This window comes from Hyalella azteca, unplaced genomic scaffold, assembly GCF_000764305.2.
Source record: "Hyalella azteca isolate HAZT.00-mixed unplaced genomic scaffold, Hazt_2.0.2 contig4677, whole genome shotgun sequence".
Lineage (NCBI taxonomy): Eukaryota > Metazoa > Arthropoda > Malacostraca > Amphipoda > Hyalellidae > Hyalella > Hyalella azteca.
Genome location: NW_025934888.1, coordinates 114,161 through 129,090, shown reverse-complemented (window position 1 = coordinate 129,090; position 14,930 = coordinate 114,161). Strand labels below are relative to the sequence as shown.

The 14,930-nt window shown below is 39.1% G+C and overlaps 1 protein-coding gene across 1 annotated transcript; it reads right to left on the bottom strand.

Annotated features, from left to right (window-relative positions):
• Positions 1-46: 46 nt before the first annotated feature.
• Positions 47-9,567, bottom strand: LOC108681539 (regulator of chromosome condensation). The gene is made up of 9 exons (XM_018170584.2): positions 9,440-9,567; positions 4,402-4,708; positions 3,877-4,091; positions 3,539-3,721; positions 2,771-2,999; positions 2,301-2,456; positions 1,971-2,064; positions 1,470-1,648; positions 47-1,142 (listed from the first exon to the last, which is right to left on the bottom strand). The coding sequence occupies exons 2-9, from the start codon at positions 4,706-4,708 to the stop codon at positions 973-975; spliced, it is 1,533 nt and encodes a 510-aa protein (XP_018026073.1). The 5' UTR covers positions 9,440-9,567; the 3' UTR covers positions 47-972.
• Between the last annotated feature and the right edge of the window lie 5,363 nt (positions 9,568-14,930).

The window sequence follows — 14,930 nt, the reverse complement described above, 5'->3', positions numbered from 1 at the left end:
TTTTCCCTACCGACAAGAAATGCATGCGGAAAGAACTAAGTATGAATGGTTGTACCGAAGACAATTTTATTGAAGATGCACAATTCGTAGTCAGTCAATTCAAAACATATAGTAAGATTAGCATAATTATCAACGCTGGTAATGCAGGCTGATTAACATAGTTGATTATTAGTCATAAATTGTGATACGCACATAATTTCATAGTGTCCAAACCTATGAAGCGATTTTCCTAGACAACGCAAATTTTATCTGTTTTTGGCACAGATTGACAATGTTAAATGCTTACTGAGTAAAGTTAGAACGACCCTTCTTGCGAACAGTATGATGATATAGCTACAATAAATAACTTAGCTCTACCATGCAACGCGTGAGTTTACATCTCAGCGCTGTAAAAATTGACGTCATGTAATAAAACAACAACCTGTTACTAGCGTACGTGAATGACCAGAAACTTCGTATTAAAGGGTTCCTAACACGACCATCTGTCTACATTATCTACGGAAAAGGGCAGCATGCTATCGCACCGCTAAAATACTATTAATCAAACTCGGTCATAAAAGCTGCAATATGAATCTATTAGCTAGCAGTCCTCGTAACACGACTTAACCCGGCAATGCTTCGAATTCCGTACAACAAATTGAAATATGTGTTCACCCATTAGCTCAGAATCGCAACAAGACCGGACGCATTATTAATTTAACAATAGATTTTAAATAATTACTACCCCGGGCCATTACCCTTCACCAACAAATACCAAGATATACTAATATTTAGGACAGCAAATCAAAAGTTTCACATTTGTTCGTTTCATAGTAGTTGCTGTAACAAGATCTTTCTCGGGTGTATAAAACAAGCTAGGCATAAAATAACTAACTATCGTGTTATCTCCAAGACCACAACAAGAAAAAAAAATCGCACCACTTTGTGCGTTACGACGTCGATCTTGCATTCCTATGAAATCTAAGCGCACAGTTAAGACTGGGGCACTGCAAGAACTATCGAGTGCTGCCCTCCAACGCTCACCGATACGACTTTCCTCTCTGCCAGCTGCTTGCCTGTGAACTCTTTTGGCTCCCAACAATCTTCATCGTCGCCTTGACTCATCTGGGACGATGTTCCCATACCAAATCCGTAGGCCACGCCTGCTCAAACACATTTAAAATAAAATTTACGCATTAAAACACACTGAGTTCCGATTTAGCTTTTTTTACCTGATACATTAATTTTACGTGATAAGTATACCAGTATTGACATGTGAAAGAAATTAGTATCTTAGCTCAAGAGAATTCTGTAACATTCATCATCTCGATGAGTGATGCCGGCCAATTGTGAACGGTATCAGCTCAAGTAGCTTTCAATTTGAATGATTTGCAGTTACAAAAATTTTGAATTCGATTTCTGTTACTACGATTAATCAACACGAAGAGCATCAATATGACTTATGTGATAATAGCTAATCAATTGCCTACCCTCTTCCGTGACTGCAACCGACACACAGCCTGCCGCGGACACGTCCTTGACAGGCTGCTTGAGAGTCTCGATCAGCGTGGGCACTTTAGCGTCCTTCCTGTCGGCGTCTCCGAGGCCCAGGCGTCCGTAGTCATGTCGTCCCATGGTGTAAACTCGTCCTTCGCTGTCTAAACCCACACTGAAACAAAACACAATCTTTTTACATACGTCAACACATATCAGGAGCAATATTTTTCATTTCTATTATATTTTATAATATATATTTTTATCAAGGTTCATCATTGTCTGATTGTCAAGGAGTCATAGACTCATAGATATATGAATCTACTTAAAGATATATGAATACAAAACACGTACGTATCAAATAAACAATAGGAGTGCAAATTCAGAGCCAAAATACTACCGTACTTAATAGTTCAATCTATCAACATGGTTATTACAAAAATACGTAAGTGGGGTGAATAGTAAGAAACAGACACAAGTGATCATTAGCTACTTACGTGTGGTGCTGCCCGCTTGTGAATTTCTTCCATTTCTTGTCAGCCATTGACTTAATAAGCGTCGGCTGGAATTTAGTGGACGTGTCTTCATCGCCTGGGAAAAAAATTGCGCGGTCATAATTGCCTTGTTAATAGTGAACGGGTAATGTTGTAGGAAGTATATTTTAAATTGAAGAGCATGTATGTATCGCTATATAAATAAAACATATATCTCTAATAGGAAAAGAGACGTAGTCGATTTGAATTTGATGTATGTAGTATTATAAACTGTTGAACAACAACTTCAGAGGTCGTCATATCTATTATAAATATAACATCCAGCAAACTCGCCCATTTGGTTGTAGTTATTGAGTCCCCAGGCGAATATAGCTCCTGTGCTGGCGTCTCTGGCGAAGGTGTTCTCACCACCGGCCCATACGTCGTCAAACGTGACCGCGACGCGTCGCAAACGCACCGCACGCACCGGAGCTGGTTGCAGCAATACCTCTGTAAGCAGAGTATAGTGTTAGCCAACTTAGCCTTGTTAGCTAGTCAATTTGTGTGCTAATTATTGGCCCATTGAGTAAGGTTTTTGTTTGAACTTAACGGTGGGCCGCTGTGACCAGTGTGTGGCGCCTGGTGGCTATGGCACATTTTCAGTCAGTCTTAGGTAGAGAACATTTTTCCACACAAAAAAATAGGAATCGTTCATGACCGTGAAAGTATTCGCATATCAAGTGGTACGAGAGCCACAGTTTGGGGATCCCTGTAATAATGTCAAGATCAACTAATGAACAAAACAAAAAAAATCAGCTGCTCACCAAAACCATTCCTGTTCCTGAGATCTCTAGATGCAAATCTCTCAGCCAGTCTGCCCAGCTGTCCGCTCTCGGCACAGCCGCAGGTGTATAGACGGCCGGCCTGGCTCAGCAATGCTAAATGGTTGTTTCCTGACGCCAACTTTATGATGGCTTCACCGCCTGCTGGCAGCAAGCGAGGGCTGCGCTGGATAGTGCCACTCTCTAGGAAACCCAGCGGACCACTGTTGTCCTGCCAAAAATTTAATCATAATTGAGTTTGCATGTCAGAAAAATTGTACATTCATATATGAAACATAAATAAAGAGTTTAAATTTACGTGGGAAAGCAATCTGAATAGTTGTGTTCCGCTAACATCATGGGTTATGAATGTGGACATTTAGCCATTACTTCACGAAGACCAGCCACGAAAAAAACATCAATGCACTAGTGAGCTTCATGAAAATTTGATTACAGGGGAAGAAACTTAAGTTTCGATAGTGATCTTTAAAAGATAGATGTTAACATTGGTTATATCATCCCAAGAAAATTAAGATAAATACTTAATTGTAAGGCACAAAAACTGTTTCATTTAGTTATTGACAACATTGATGAGTTCTAAATTTTAATTTTAATTCTAAACATAGAAATAAAAATTTTACTTCTAAATTTTTTTTTTACCTCTAAACATACAAGTAAAGTGCAGATTTTTTTAAACAGTACAAAATCATGTGCAATGCGCAGTAAAATACTGGCATCATAAAATTCCAAGGATATATTGTATATACAGACTCTGAAGCAGCCCCAGGCGTAGACTCTGCCATCGTGTGTGAGGGCAGCAGTGTGGCAGTCACCAGCCGTGATCTGTACCACTCGCCCCTCAATGCCCTCTACACAGCCAGCGCTGAAGTTGTCTTCTTCACAGGAAGTGGTGCGTCCTAATGCACCCTCATCATTGCAGCCCCATGTATGTACCTGAAGCAGAAATTTATATATACTCTAATAATATCAATAGATTTGCTTATAACTACTTGATAAGCTATTAGGTGACACAAAGGCTTGAAGTCATTACTGAAAATAAGATTTACTTCCCTGATCCCTCCCTTCCATATTTAGAATCTTCGACTTACTTTTCCTTGCTCATCAAGACAAACTGAGTGTAGTCCTCCAGCACACACTGCAACAATGTTAGGCAATCCAGGTACGACTGCTACCCTGGTTTTCTCTTCTACATCAGGGCCAAGACCGAGCTGTCCTATGTCACCCATGCCCACTGTAAGCACCACACCGTCCTTCACAGCAGGGGCAGTGAGCTGCACAGGAGGACTGCTGCTGCCACTGCTTACTGTTCATATTAAAAACATTTTAATTAGGTACGTACTGAATTTATTGGCTCGAACATATTGTTGACTGTTTTGCATCTGACTTAAGAAAATAATTTAATCAGTAGTAGAGATCAGTTGGAGTTGATATGTAAATCATTTGATATGAGTTGCATAAAATGTGTGTAAGAATTGAATACATTAGCAGCTGAACGCCAAGAGATTGAAACACAAAAAATCCTAGACAGATGGAGAGAGAAAGAATACCTATCATTAAGAAATAAATGGATCTCCAAACTCACAAAAATAAGAAAAATTTATCTAGACAATTACCTTTGGACTTTTTGCTAGTTGGCTGTAGCACAGCATCTGCAGCAGCACTTCTCTTGCGACCTCTCCCTGCTTTGCTGTTGGAATCGGCTGGGGCTTTGACAGAAGCAGGCATTTCTTTTTCAGCTGGTTTGGCTTTCCCATTCAATAAGTTACTTGCAGGCACTTTTTGAACTCCTCTCTGACTTTTCTTAGGTTCACTGACAGGTTTGACAGCTTTGGTTTGATCCACTTCCATTACTTCAGCTGTAGCACTTCCAGGAGTTGCTGCTTCAACAGCCTTTGACTGGGCTTTGCTTGCTCGAACCATCTGAAAAATATCAATGTGTATTTACATTGGTCTTTCACTTTAATCCCAATGCCTAAATGGCAAATTACACAGAAGCTACACATGAATGATTGAATCAGACAAAAAACGCCATGAATTTGGCCAATTTCACCAATTCCTATGACTTCTTCTAATTTGTTAAGAAGAAAATGAGAAAAATGCAATTTTTACCTGCAATTTTCAAAAATCATCCAAAAACAATTGTTTTTGTTGGCAATTTTAAGAAAATTCTGCCTGTTATTCCAAATTGGCGCCAATGACCTATACACTACACAGCTAGCATGGAATACTGTCAAACGGTTGGCGCCAATGACCTATACGCTACACAGCTAGCATGGAATACTGTCAAACGGGGTAGATCGGAACAGTCCTCCATCACAGCATATATATATATAAATGTTATATATACAGCAAAACTAATTGAAAAATTGCAAACTAAAAATAGTGGTGAAAACTGAACATTTTCCTATCTATGTAGCACAAAGGCAGTCGAGAAATCATACATCTACTAGCTCTAAAAATTCCCTGAAAAAAAACATTTAAAGGTGATATTTTTGGAAAAGTACTTCTGCTAAGGTCTGAAGTGAAAAAAAATATCTACTGGATTGAAAATTTTGCTTTAAAGAAACTTTCAGAGAGATTTTGGCTTTAAAACTTTATTGACTTAATTTGCATACGGTACATGGTTCATACCAGCATTTAGAAAAAAAATTCCATGACTCTCCATGACGATCAATATAATTTTCCAACACTCATATACGACAGGTTTAGCATGACTGAAAGACTAACCGTGCATATTCTATCATCTCCTACACTTATAAATAGCAAACATGTAAATGCATAGTTCTTCATGGCTCTTCAAAGATGCTGCCCCATATATGACATATCTTTCAGGCTGTCTACCGTAACTCCCTTACTTGTTAGCAGTTACTGCATCACTTCCGTGACGTCACTATAGTACGTCCATATAAGCTCCCCGAGCAGACCTTCAGTCAGTCTTAGGCAGTCACAGGCGAGATGTAGTAAAGCCATCATCATGTAGTCCGCAGGACATGCCAGACTCTGGCGTCGAGTAGCCTCCGTCGTTAGAGTAACCATCTAAAACCTACCTTGTGTACTTATCACCAAGCTTCCTTGTATTCCCATCTAGTTTGTAAATATATAACTAAGAAACTCGCCTCTCAATCAACCTGCCACTTATTGGGACCCTAGATAAAACCCTTGGACCCTCAGTCAGACCAAATCACATCCTGACATATCAAAGTCTTTCAAGCACAACGTACACATCGCCATACCTTCATGCTTTGGATGGAGTCATGAAATTTACACTTTCCAGGCAAATTAGGCAGGCATGGTGATGTAGAAATTGCACCCTGAAGATGGAACGCTGCCACTGCAGATCAAAAAGTTTTCGAGTGCAACTGAACTTGGTGACCAAGATCCCATGATTGGTTCTCCAATCAGAACACATGAAACAAGACACTGTGGCACAGACTCTTGTTTCATGCGTGACAATCAGAACGCAGGAAACAAGAGACTGCAGAAAAAGTAAACATATGCAGCACAGATAAACACTTAATTTTTTCTTCTTTTATTTGCAAATTCCAAAACTTTCCATAACCTGAAATGAAATTTAATGAATTCCCAGGCCTGGAAAATGAAAAATCAAATGCCCTGACTTTCCAGGTTTTCCATGACCAGTAAGAAGCCTATGCATACCCCTGGGTGCAGAAAGTGGGACTGTGGGTGAATATCAAAATAACTTTGGCAACACATCAGGAGCAAAATTTAAGCCTTCAGAAGATCTTGCTGACACATTTGGATTGAAATTATTGTATTTTAGAAATTACTTTGAAATTATTGCAAATCTGAGTTGGTTGGATCAAGATGCAGTGAAGCTTGTCCGGAAATAAGTTGCGATGAGTGTAAGTGTTGCAGTGCATGAAGAATAAAGGATATACCGCAAAATGGGGTTACTTTGACTCCCGGGGTAACTTTGACCACTTTCGTTTTTTTAACAAAAACCCCCAAAACTCAAAAACTATTTGACATAGAAAAATTTTGTTGATGGCCATTAAAGGCCTAATACTGAGGCTACGCAACACAATAGAAAGATTTAAAAAGTTTGCATATCTAATAGGTTAAAAAATTAAAAATGTGACCCAAAAAATGAGCTATTATCTAAAGCCTGTCAGAGTACCCCCTCCAATTTTTTTATTCATAGCTACCTATGTAACATATTTTATGTTTATTACACCTATTAATGTTTTTTCTTTATGTTTCAGACTCTACAGAGTCTTATATATGGTAGTTTTAACTTAATTTCCAAGCCAGTCAATGTTACCCCATCACAGCTGCCATTAGGTGGTCACATTTTGCCTATTGGGGGGTGGCACCCCCAATTTGCAAACTATGACACTTTTCTAAAATTTGTCATTTGCATCTGTAACTAGAAGAGTTATACTACAATGCACCAAAACCTGGAGTTATTTTACCAAGAAATAAAATTGATTTTACCACCCAGTCAAAGAAACCCCAAAGTGGGGGGTAACAAAGACCATCACTTTTTTTGAAATTACATCAAAACTATGAGAGGCAGAAGCCAGCAATTTATGGTGAGCGAAGCTAGAGTATAGACCTGTATTTTGCATGTTTCAATTTAAGTTTAACTTATCTAGTAAAAAAAGGCATCATTTCGAAAAAAAAAAAGTGATCAAAGTTACCCCATTTTACGGTACTATCAGAGTTAGTTGCATAATTTTTTAATAAAAATTGCCTGGCAACGCATCTTGTAAATGGCTGGAAACATTTTGGGCTAAAAATCCAAATCTTGGCAATGCTGCTTGCAAAGCTATGTAGCATGTTATTAGGAAAGTACATATTTTATTTGTCAACATAAATGTCACATTAGTCACCATCCAGCAACCCAGGGAGCAGAAAGTGGGTGAATATCAAAATATCTTTGGTGACGCATCTGTCGCATCAGCAGCAAAATATATGCTTCCAGAAGATTTTGCCATCACATTTGGGTTGAAATAATTGCATTTTAGAAATAACTTTGAAATTATGGCAATTATTGCAAATCTGAAAGACCACAAGTGCACACAGTAAGGTTTCCGGCACGTTGGTTGGATCAGGATGCAGTGAAGCTTGTCCAGAAATCAGTTGGGATGAGTGCAAGTGTTGCAGTGCATGGAGACTTGGAGAGTAAGGGATATACTATCAGAGTTAGTTGCAGTATTTTTTATAAAAAATCACTTGGCAACTTATCTTAAAAATGGCTGGTGACATTTTGGGCTAAAAACCCATATCTTGGCAATGGCAATGCTGCCTGCAAACTTTGCACCCTGGTGCATATCTTGGTCGAAAATAAAATGTCGGCCATTCCTGCAAGATAGGGTATTATAAGACACCCGCCCCCCCTCGGGCAAGCGTGGAAAACCTCTACCTGTAGGGCCGCGATAAGAGCTTTCCCGCCATTTCGGGAACCGCAAGATTTACGCCAGATGAATTACCTCCTATCTAATTGTTAACTAAAGTGCACAATCATCCGCAAGATTCCTCATGTATTAAAAACTTGTCACGTTGGAGCTGCAAGATTTCAGAAGCAAGCAGGAAAATTCCAATCCTGTCCAGGCCCTGGGTAATAATACACAAAACTGCTACAAATGCATTTACAGTACAAGTGTACAAGTACAAGTGTACAACTTCAGTTAGCAAAGCAAGATTGGAATTTTCCTACTTGTTTCTGAAATCTGGCAGCTCCAACTGGACAAATTTTCAATACCTTTGGAATCTCACTGCCCAATCCTGCACTTTTGTTAACAATTAGATAAGAGTTAATCATCTGGCAGAAATTACACAGTTCCAGAAATGGCAGGAAAGCTCTAGTTGCAGCCCTAATGGAGTAATGGTAGAAGTTTTCCATGCTATGATGCTTGTAGCAAAGCCTTTGACCAACAAAAAATCAATTAGTCACTAATAATTCTTAACAAATTTGCTTCTCTCAGCAAAAAATTTTACCTTGCATGGATTTTGGCTTCTGGCAAAGTTGGCTTTGTTCAATCGTTGCATTTAGCCTACTTCATTGGGCCATCATCATTTTGTATGAATGGAAATGCAAATCCCTATGCAGAATCCTCCTGAAACTGCGTGAGGAGATTCCTAAAGCAACTGCATGCCTTCGTGCAGAACGTCTTGCCCGGTCTTGGTGAGTGGATGACTGCTGCTTTCACCCTCTCAACATTTTCTGGTGTTCTGATGCTGATGGACCTGCGTCGGCCATCTGTATCTCTTCTTAGTGTGCTACCAGTTGCCTCCAACTGCCTAACCCAGGACCGAATTGTGTTCGCCTGAGGAAGAGCATCATTGCATGGAATATTGAACCGCCGCCGAAAAGCTCTTAGCGTTGCAATCACGGATTGATTGTTCTCGAAATATGCGCGTACAGCAAAGCCACGATGTTTTCCTGACCACACAGACACCATGTTGGCCTACTAAAATGAGAATACCGGAGGGGCAGAAAAAAACACCCTTTCTCCTTCCTTGCGTGTACTGACTGCTCAAAAGCAGCTCAATCGGTTCTGCCCCACCACCACCAGACACCAGTACACGCAGCCAATACCTATTTCCCATAGGAACTCACGAGTAATATTTACTAATATTATGTCCTACTAAATATCTCGTACAATTACATAAATTAACTTCACTTACCTTAAATCCGTGTTTGAGAAAGTTTATAATTGAACTCAAGTTCTCACTTATGTACTCAAAGGATGCTTTTCGGCCGAGTCTGCCGACACACGTTTGCGGGTTTGTACACACGAGTTGTGGGACTGGGATTACCGTTGGCGGGAATTTCAAGATTCCTACCAGAATGCGGATTGTGCAAGCATGTATAAAAAAAAACAGCTTTTTCATCCTATTCAATTTTTCTTCCGAAGTTAAACATTTCTGTCAGGTATACAAGTTATGATTGAATGCGCAATTTTGTTTCGAGAATTTGAATTGATTCATGATTCATCTTTATTAAAAAAAATACTTTAGTCATCAAAGTGGCTGATGAATAGCAATTGTAAACGCAAAATGAGGTAAAAAACCGAAACCTCCACGACAAGATAGATGGCATTGAAGGTAGCAAGTAATAATCGCCATACGTTGATCAAATTAGCATAATTCGCGTTAAAGCGAAAGTATGTTCTACTTTGAATTATTGCCGAGTTTCATCCACATGATAGAATAGATTTGCTATCGGTACTCCTACCGTCATTAATTTTGTTAATTATTGTTGTCAAGATAAATTGACAGGACTCATTGACAGTGCAAGGGCCATAAAACGATTATTTTGAATGACATGAACCGTACATCATAAAAAAGAAAAAATATTGCAATCAATTTATGAACTTAAGAATAAGATTGAGCTCCAAAATCCAGTTCATATATATTTTTTTCATAACATTACTTACTGCAAAATGTAGGTGAATAATAGAATATGGTCGTAATAGTTTGTTTTGAAGCCTGGTGCTGGAAAAATGTAAATAGGGGCTGCTCGGGCGCGTATCATCGATACGTATCACAGGCATTGCCGCATTGGAAAATGGGAAAGGGGGTACGGTTAATGATCACACAATGACTTTATTTTAGTTTTAGTATTTTACCTTAATATCACGAATAAAAAGTTATAGTTCCCGTTAATTTTATATATGCGCCTTCCATTTACCATCCGTCCAGCAGGATACAAATCGTGTCGGGATACGATGTGGACCTGAAAATTTATTCTACTGGAAGAATATTGGGGCATTGTAACACAGGGACCACTTTGTCACTCCTCTATACAGTTAGTCACATCACTCTGCAGTCAGTCTCACCACTCTGCAGTCAGTCACACAACTCTGCAGACTGCAGGATATCACACCACTCTGCCAGCAGTCTCACCACTCTGCAGTCAGTCACACCACTCTGCAGTCAGTCACACCACTTTGCAGGCAGTCACACCACTCTGCAGGCAGTCACACCACTCTGCAAGCAGTCACACCATTCTGCAGTCAGTCACACCACTTTGCAGTCAGTCTCACCACTCTGCAGGCAGTCACACCACTCTGCAGGCAGTCACACCACTCTGCAGGCAGTAGTGAGAACAAGGCAGTGATTTACTCGAGCTCAATTATGATTACATGCTTTTCAATGAATAATTTATTTGCTAAAGCTTTGGTTCAAATTTATGTACAAAGGATATGAAAGCGTGCTTTAGGTATGAACAAGGAATTTGTACACACGGGAATTTAATTTATCTATTTCTATCAACTGGATGTTCATTGACGTAACTACGAACATTGACATCGATTAACTATGAGCGAATAATATAATTTTTTGAAGTTTAGTAGATTTAGGAGCCGGATATTTCAACAATATGCAGGAGTTTCAGGGTTCGAAAAATCTTTTTATGGATTATCCTCGAGAACTTTTTTTTTAATTACTCGCATAACATTTTCTCTCGTCGCTTTCATCCCCCAAGTTATTCGGCAAGAATGTCTGCAGACTCGTAAGGAATTTCAAAGTTTAAAATCCAGCGAAAAGATGGCTTTTAGAATTTTTTCCCTTTGAGGAAGTCATTAAAATGAACTAGTTTTCGATGATGGTACTTTCCTGGCAGCTAACCTTAGCGTGGGAATATGAGGCAGCTGAAAACTTAAAGGAATCAACGCGACGTTCTGTTCCTAACCTGACATAAATGAGCCGGTGCGCTCGGCGCAAATTTCGGTGAGGGGACAGGCATGCTCGTGAACGTTTCTAAAAATTCCTAGATATTCGGATAGAGCGAACCAAATGCTAGCGATAAATGCTGGATGCAAGGTAATGAAATTATTGAGAGACTGCTGGCCGCATTTTACTATTGCAATAGGCTCATATTCATAGAACGATGAATGTATCAAGTGCTTTCGATGCTGCGGAACGTCCATTACCTCAAAACATAACGATTGTTTCCTGTATTTGTGCCATTAGTAGCAAGGCATATTCAAGTTTCGAATACAAGTGCAAAACAATATGAATCTGATGCCTACTTAGGCCAATGATTTTTTGCTGATCGGTCAAACTTGGATCCTAATTCGGAACGTCTATTTTGGTATAATCAATTGCAAGCAAAGGTCGGCTCAACGTCGATCCCGTCGTGGGCTGAAAACTGAAATATACATGAATTATTTAGAAGAAGCTGTTATTTGAAGTTTATGTATGCATTTCAGTGGAGATCAACCCAATGATGAACGTACAAAGCTGCTGAATACTACCAGGTATCAGCGAATAACACACTAAGTGAACGGATATATAAGTGGCTTAAAAATGATTCGCCACACAAAAAATTTAAAGTTGATTGCCACAGACCTTATAAGATTTATTGCGCTCTGATTAACAGATTGGTCAAAAACTATCTAAGCTAATTTGCAGTACTATTAGTACGGCGAATTATAAGTAATACTTGATTTGAAATATTGTTGAAAAAATGAGATTGTCTTAGAAGTTAAGTAACTCCTCATTACAAAATCAAGCCGCGGTTTCTAGCAGATCAAGTCATGGAGATACTTTTTCACCACTTGACTTATCTTTATCGATTATTCTACGCTGTTTGTTAGTTTGAAACTGTTCATAATTGTTATTCGTGTCATATGGTTACATAATAATTATTGCCGTCAACTACATTGACAAGTGAGAGAGAGAGACTGTCAGTCCACACATTAGCTCAAATCTATTCCTGGCTAGCTCGTCTCTCGCTAGAATATAGTAGAGAAATGTCGGCACTGAAGAGCAGACTAAATGGTCAGCTCACAGGTCTAAACATTTCAGAGATTTCACAGCGTTTTCTCCACTTGTATTTACAATCTCGCATCACCTTATACTCTAATGTAGACATGGGTTGCACAGCGATGGTCTGAAGTAATATTCGAATTCAAATTTAATATTCGAATTTAATATAGCTACACGGACTTGCATGTTGAATGCCGCATGACTGAACGTCGCGAGCTCCAATAACTTTACGCACACGTTCGAAGTTTCCCAGTGTCCGAACTGTTCGACCACTTTCTCGCGCAGCCCCTGTCTCATAAAACTTATTCGTTCAAAGTTTTTCACCACATCATTATCGTGTTAAACTTCGGAACACGACCATTACGCCCAGCGTAGTAATGATTCCAGAAACGACTCCGCGTTTTAATGACAGACAGGATCGTTTCAATACACGAGTTGTCCACGAGCACGCACTGCTCTATCGACCATTGTACTGAAATGGCGTCTATAGACGAGCAGATCCCCCCACTCTTCAACCCCATATTACTTCCTACTTAACGTGGCGTGCCGTTTGAATTATACAAACTTCCGAGCCGGACTATGCGCTTCATCTTAAATGGGAGTGATTAGACAGTATATTTTAAAATTAGAGTCCATCAAGAGTATTTTGAACATGGCATACCTGTTGTATTCATTTCGTTATGCAGAACTGAATACTAGTTCAGGAAGTATTTACAAAAACGAATTTGAAGCATGTAAGGATACATCGAAAGTCAAATATTTTTCAAGTATATTGGTCTCTCTCGACGGATACAAAGTCACGTTCGCAAGCCATAAATTTCATACACAAATAACAAAATTAGTGGAATAACAAATTCACTATCTAGATTACAGAGCGCCGCGGCCATCACCTCGCGGTTATTGTCTTACTAAACACACACTTTCGTCCTGTCTCCGTGCACCACTGGTAGAAGTGCAATACAGCCTGTATTAGTTCATATTGTGACTCTGAGAGTACAGATACTTCGTTGTTTGGTGACATGAAATGATATTGATAGAACAATTGTAAACACAGGAACAAGATAGAAGCGGGACAATGAGTAAACTGTATAACGAGTTTACCTGTTTGAATTTTGATACTATGAGAAAATAGTTGGAATGAAACTGGAAAAAATTCGAATCTATTATACATGTCTGGGGTCGTATTTTCAAAAATAGTTACTTTTTCGGAACGCTGTCAACCAATCATGACAGAAATCGGCCGCTACGTCGGCTACGTGTGCTAAGGCTGCTACTTAAGCTTGAGCGAGTTTTGATAGTACGGCCCCTGACGAATACACATTCCCATTTCTATTTTTCGAGTGCAAGAGATTAATGAAGAAACTACAGTAGAGTAATTATTGAGGTATGAATTCACGTCAGGTAATCAATTCTTCGCACACAACTAAAGATTTTTTTAGAGCATACATAGATATATGCAGGAGCAAGATCAGCAGAGCTGGCTGGCCAAAATGCAGTCGTCGCTCAATCGACATCGCATGACCGCATGTAATCGCCACCTAAAAACAAACGTATAGGGCAAACGTGCATCTCCGTAAGGGGAGAGTCACACTGCATGTTCCTCATAAACATCACCTTTCATAGCATCATTACTGCACAATAAGGATCCTAGCAAAACCACCTTATGGATGAGCATTTTTAATTCAGCTTGAGGTTTAAAATTGATAATCCGTCTTATTGGGCATCGCTAATCCGCATCAGTAAAAAAACAGTAATAATCCACCTAAGGAACAGCGTTTAGCCAGCGAGTTACTTTGCTGCCTGTTAGGTGCTTCGATTATTTGCAAAATAGGCGGTGACAGGACAAGATTGCGGCATTGTACAAAATGTTCAAGTTGCGATTGAATTTTTTTAATTATTCCTTTCAATTACGAAAAAGGTTTTCCACTACGCTAAGATATCTTTCAGTTTGTCAATATTTATGTGATATTTTGCAAATGCTTCTTGTTACCTCTCTCAACATTCTATTTAACATTCTTCTAACACATCGCGGTCACAGTGCCTTGCAATCTAAAGTTAACTAGTTTTCTTTTTAAATTTTGGCACGTTAACATATACATTGTACTTTATTTTGATCGCGAAACTGAGATAAATTATAAAATAAAACGACTAAGCTTCAATCATGAGTCATGAACGTATATACATTTCTGTAGAATTCATTGAAGACCAGAGAATTTGTTTTATTCGTAATTTTCTTATTAGTTTTTTCAATATATCGAACAAATGCCGTAGATAATATATTCTAGTATAGATACTAGGAGAAATGCCGTATCCTAACATAGGTACCGCTGAAGAGAATCAGGTTGCATCCTCATTTAGACCCTCGTTAACGAAATAAAAATGTCCATCGGTAACCTGATTTTCG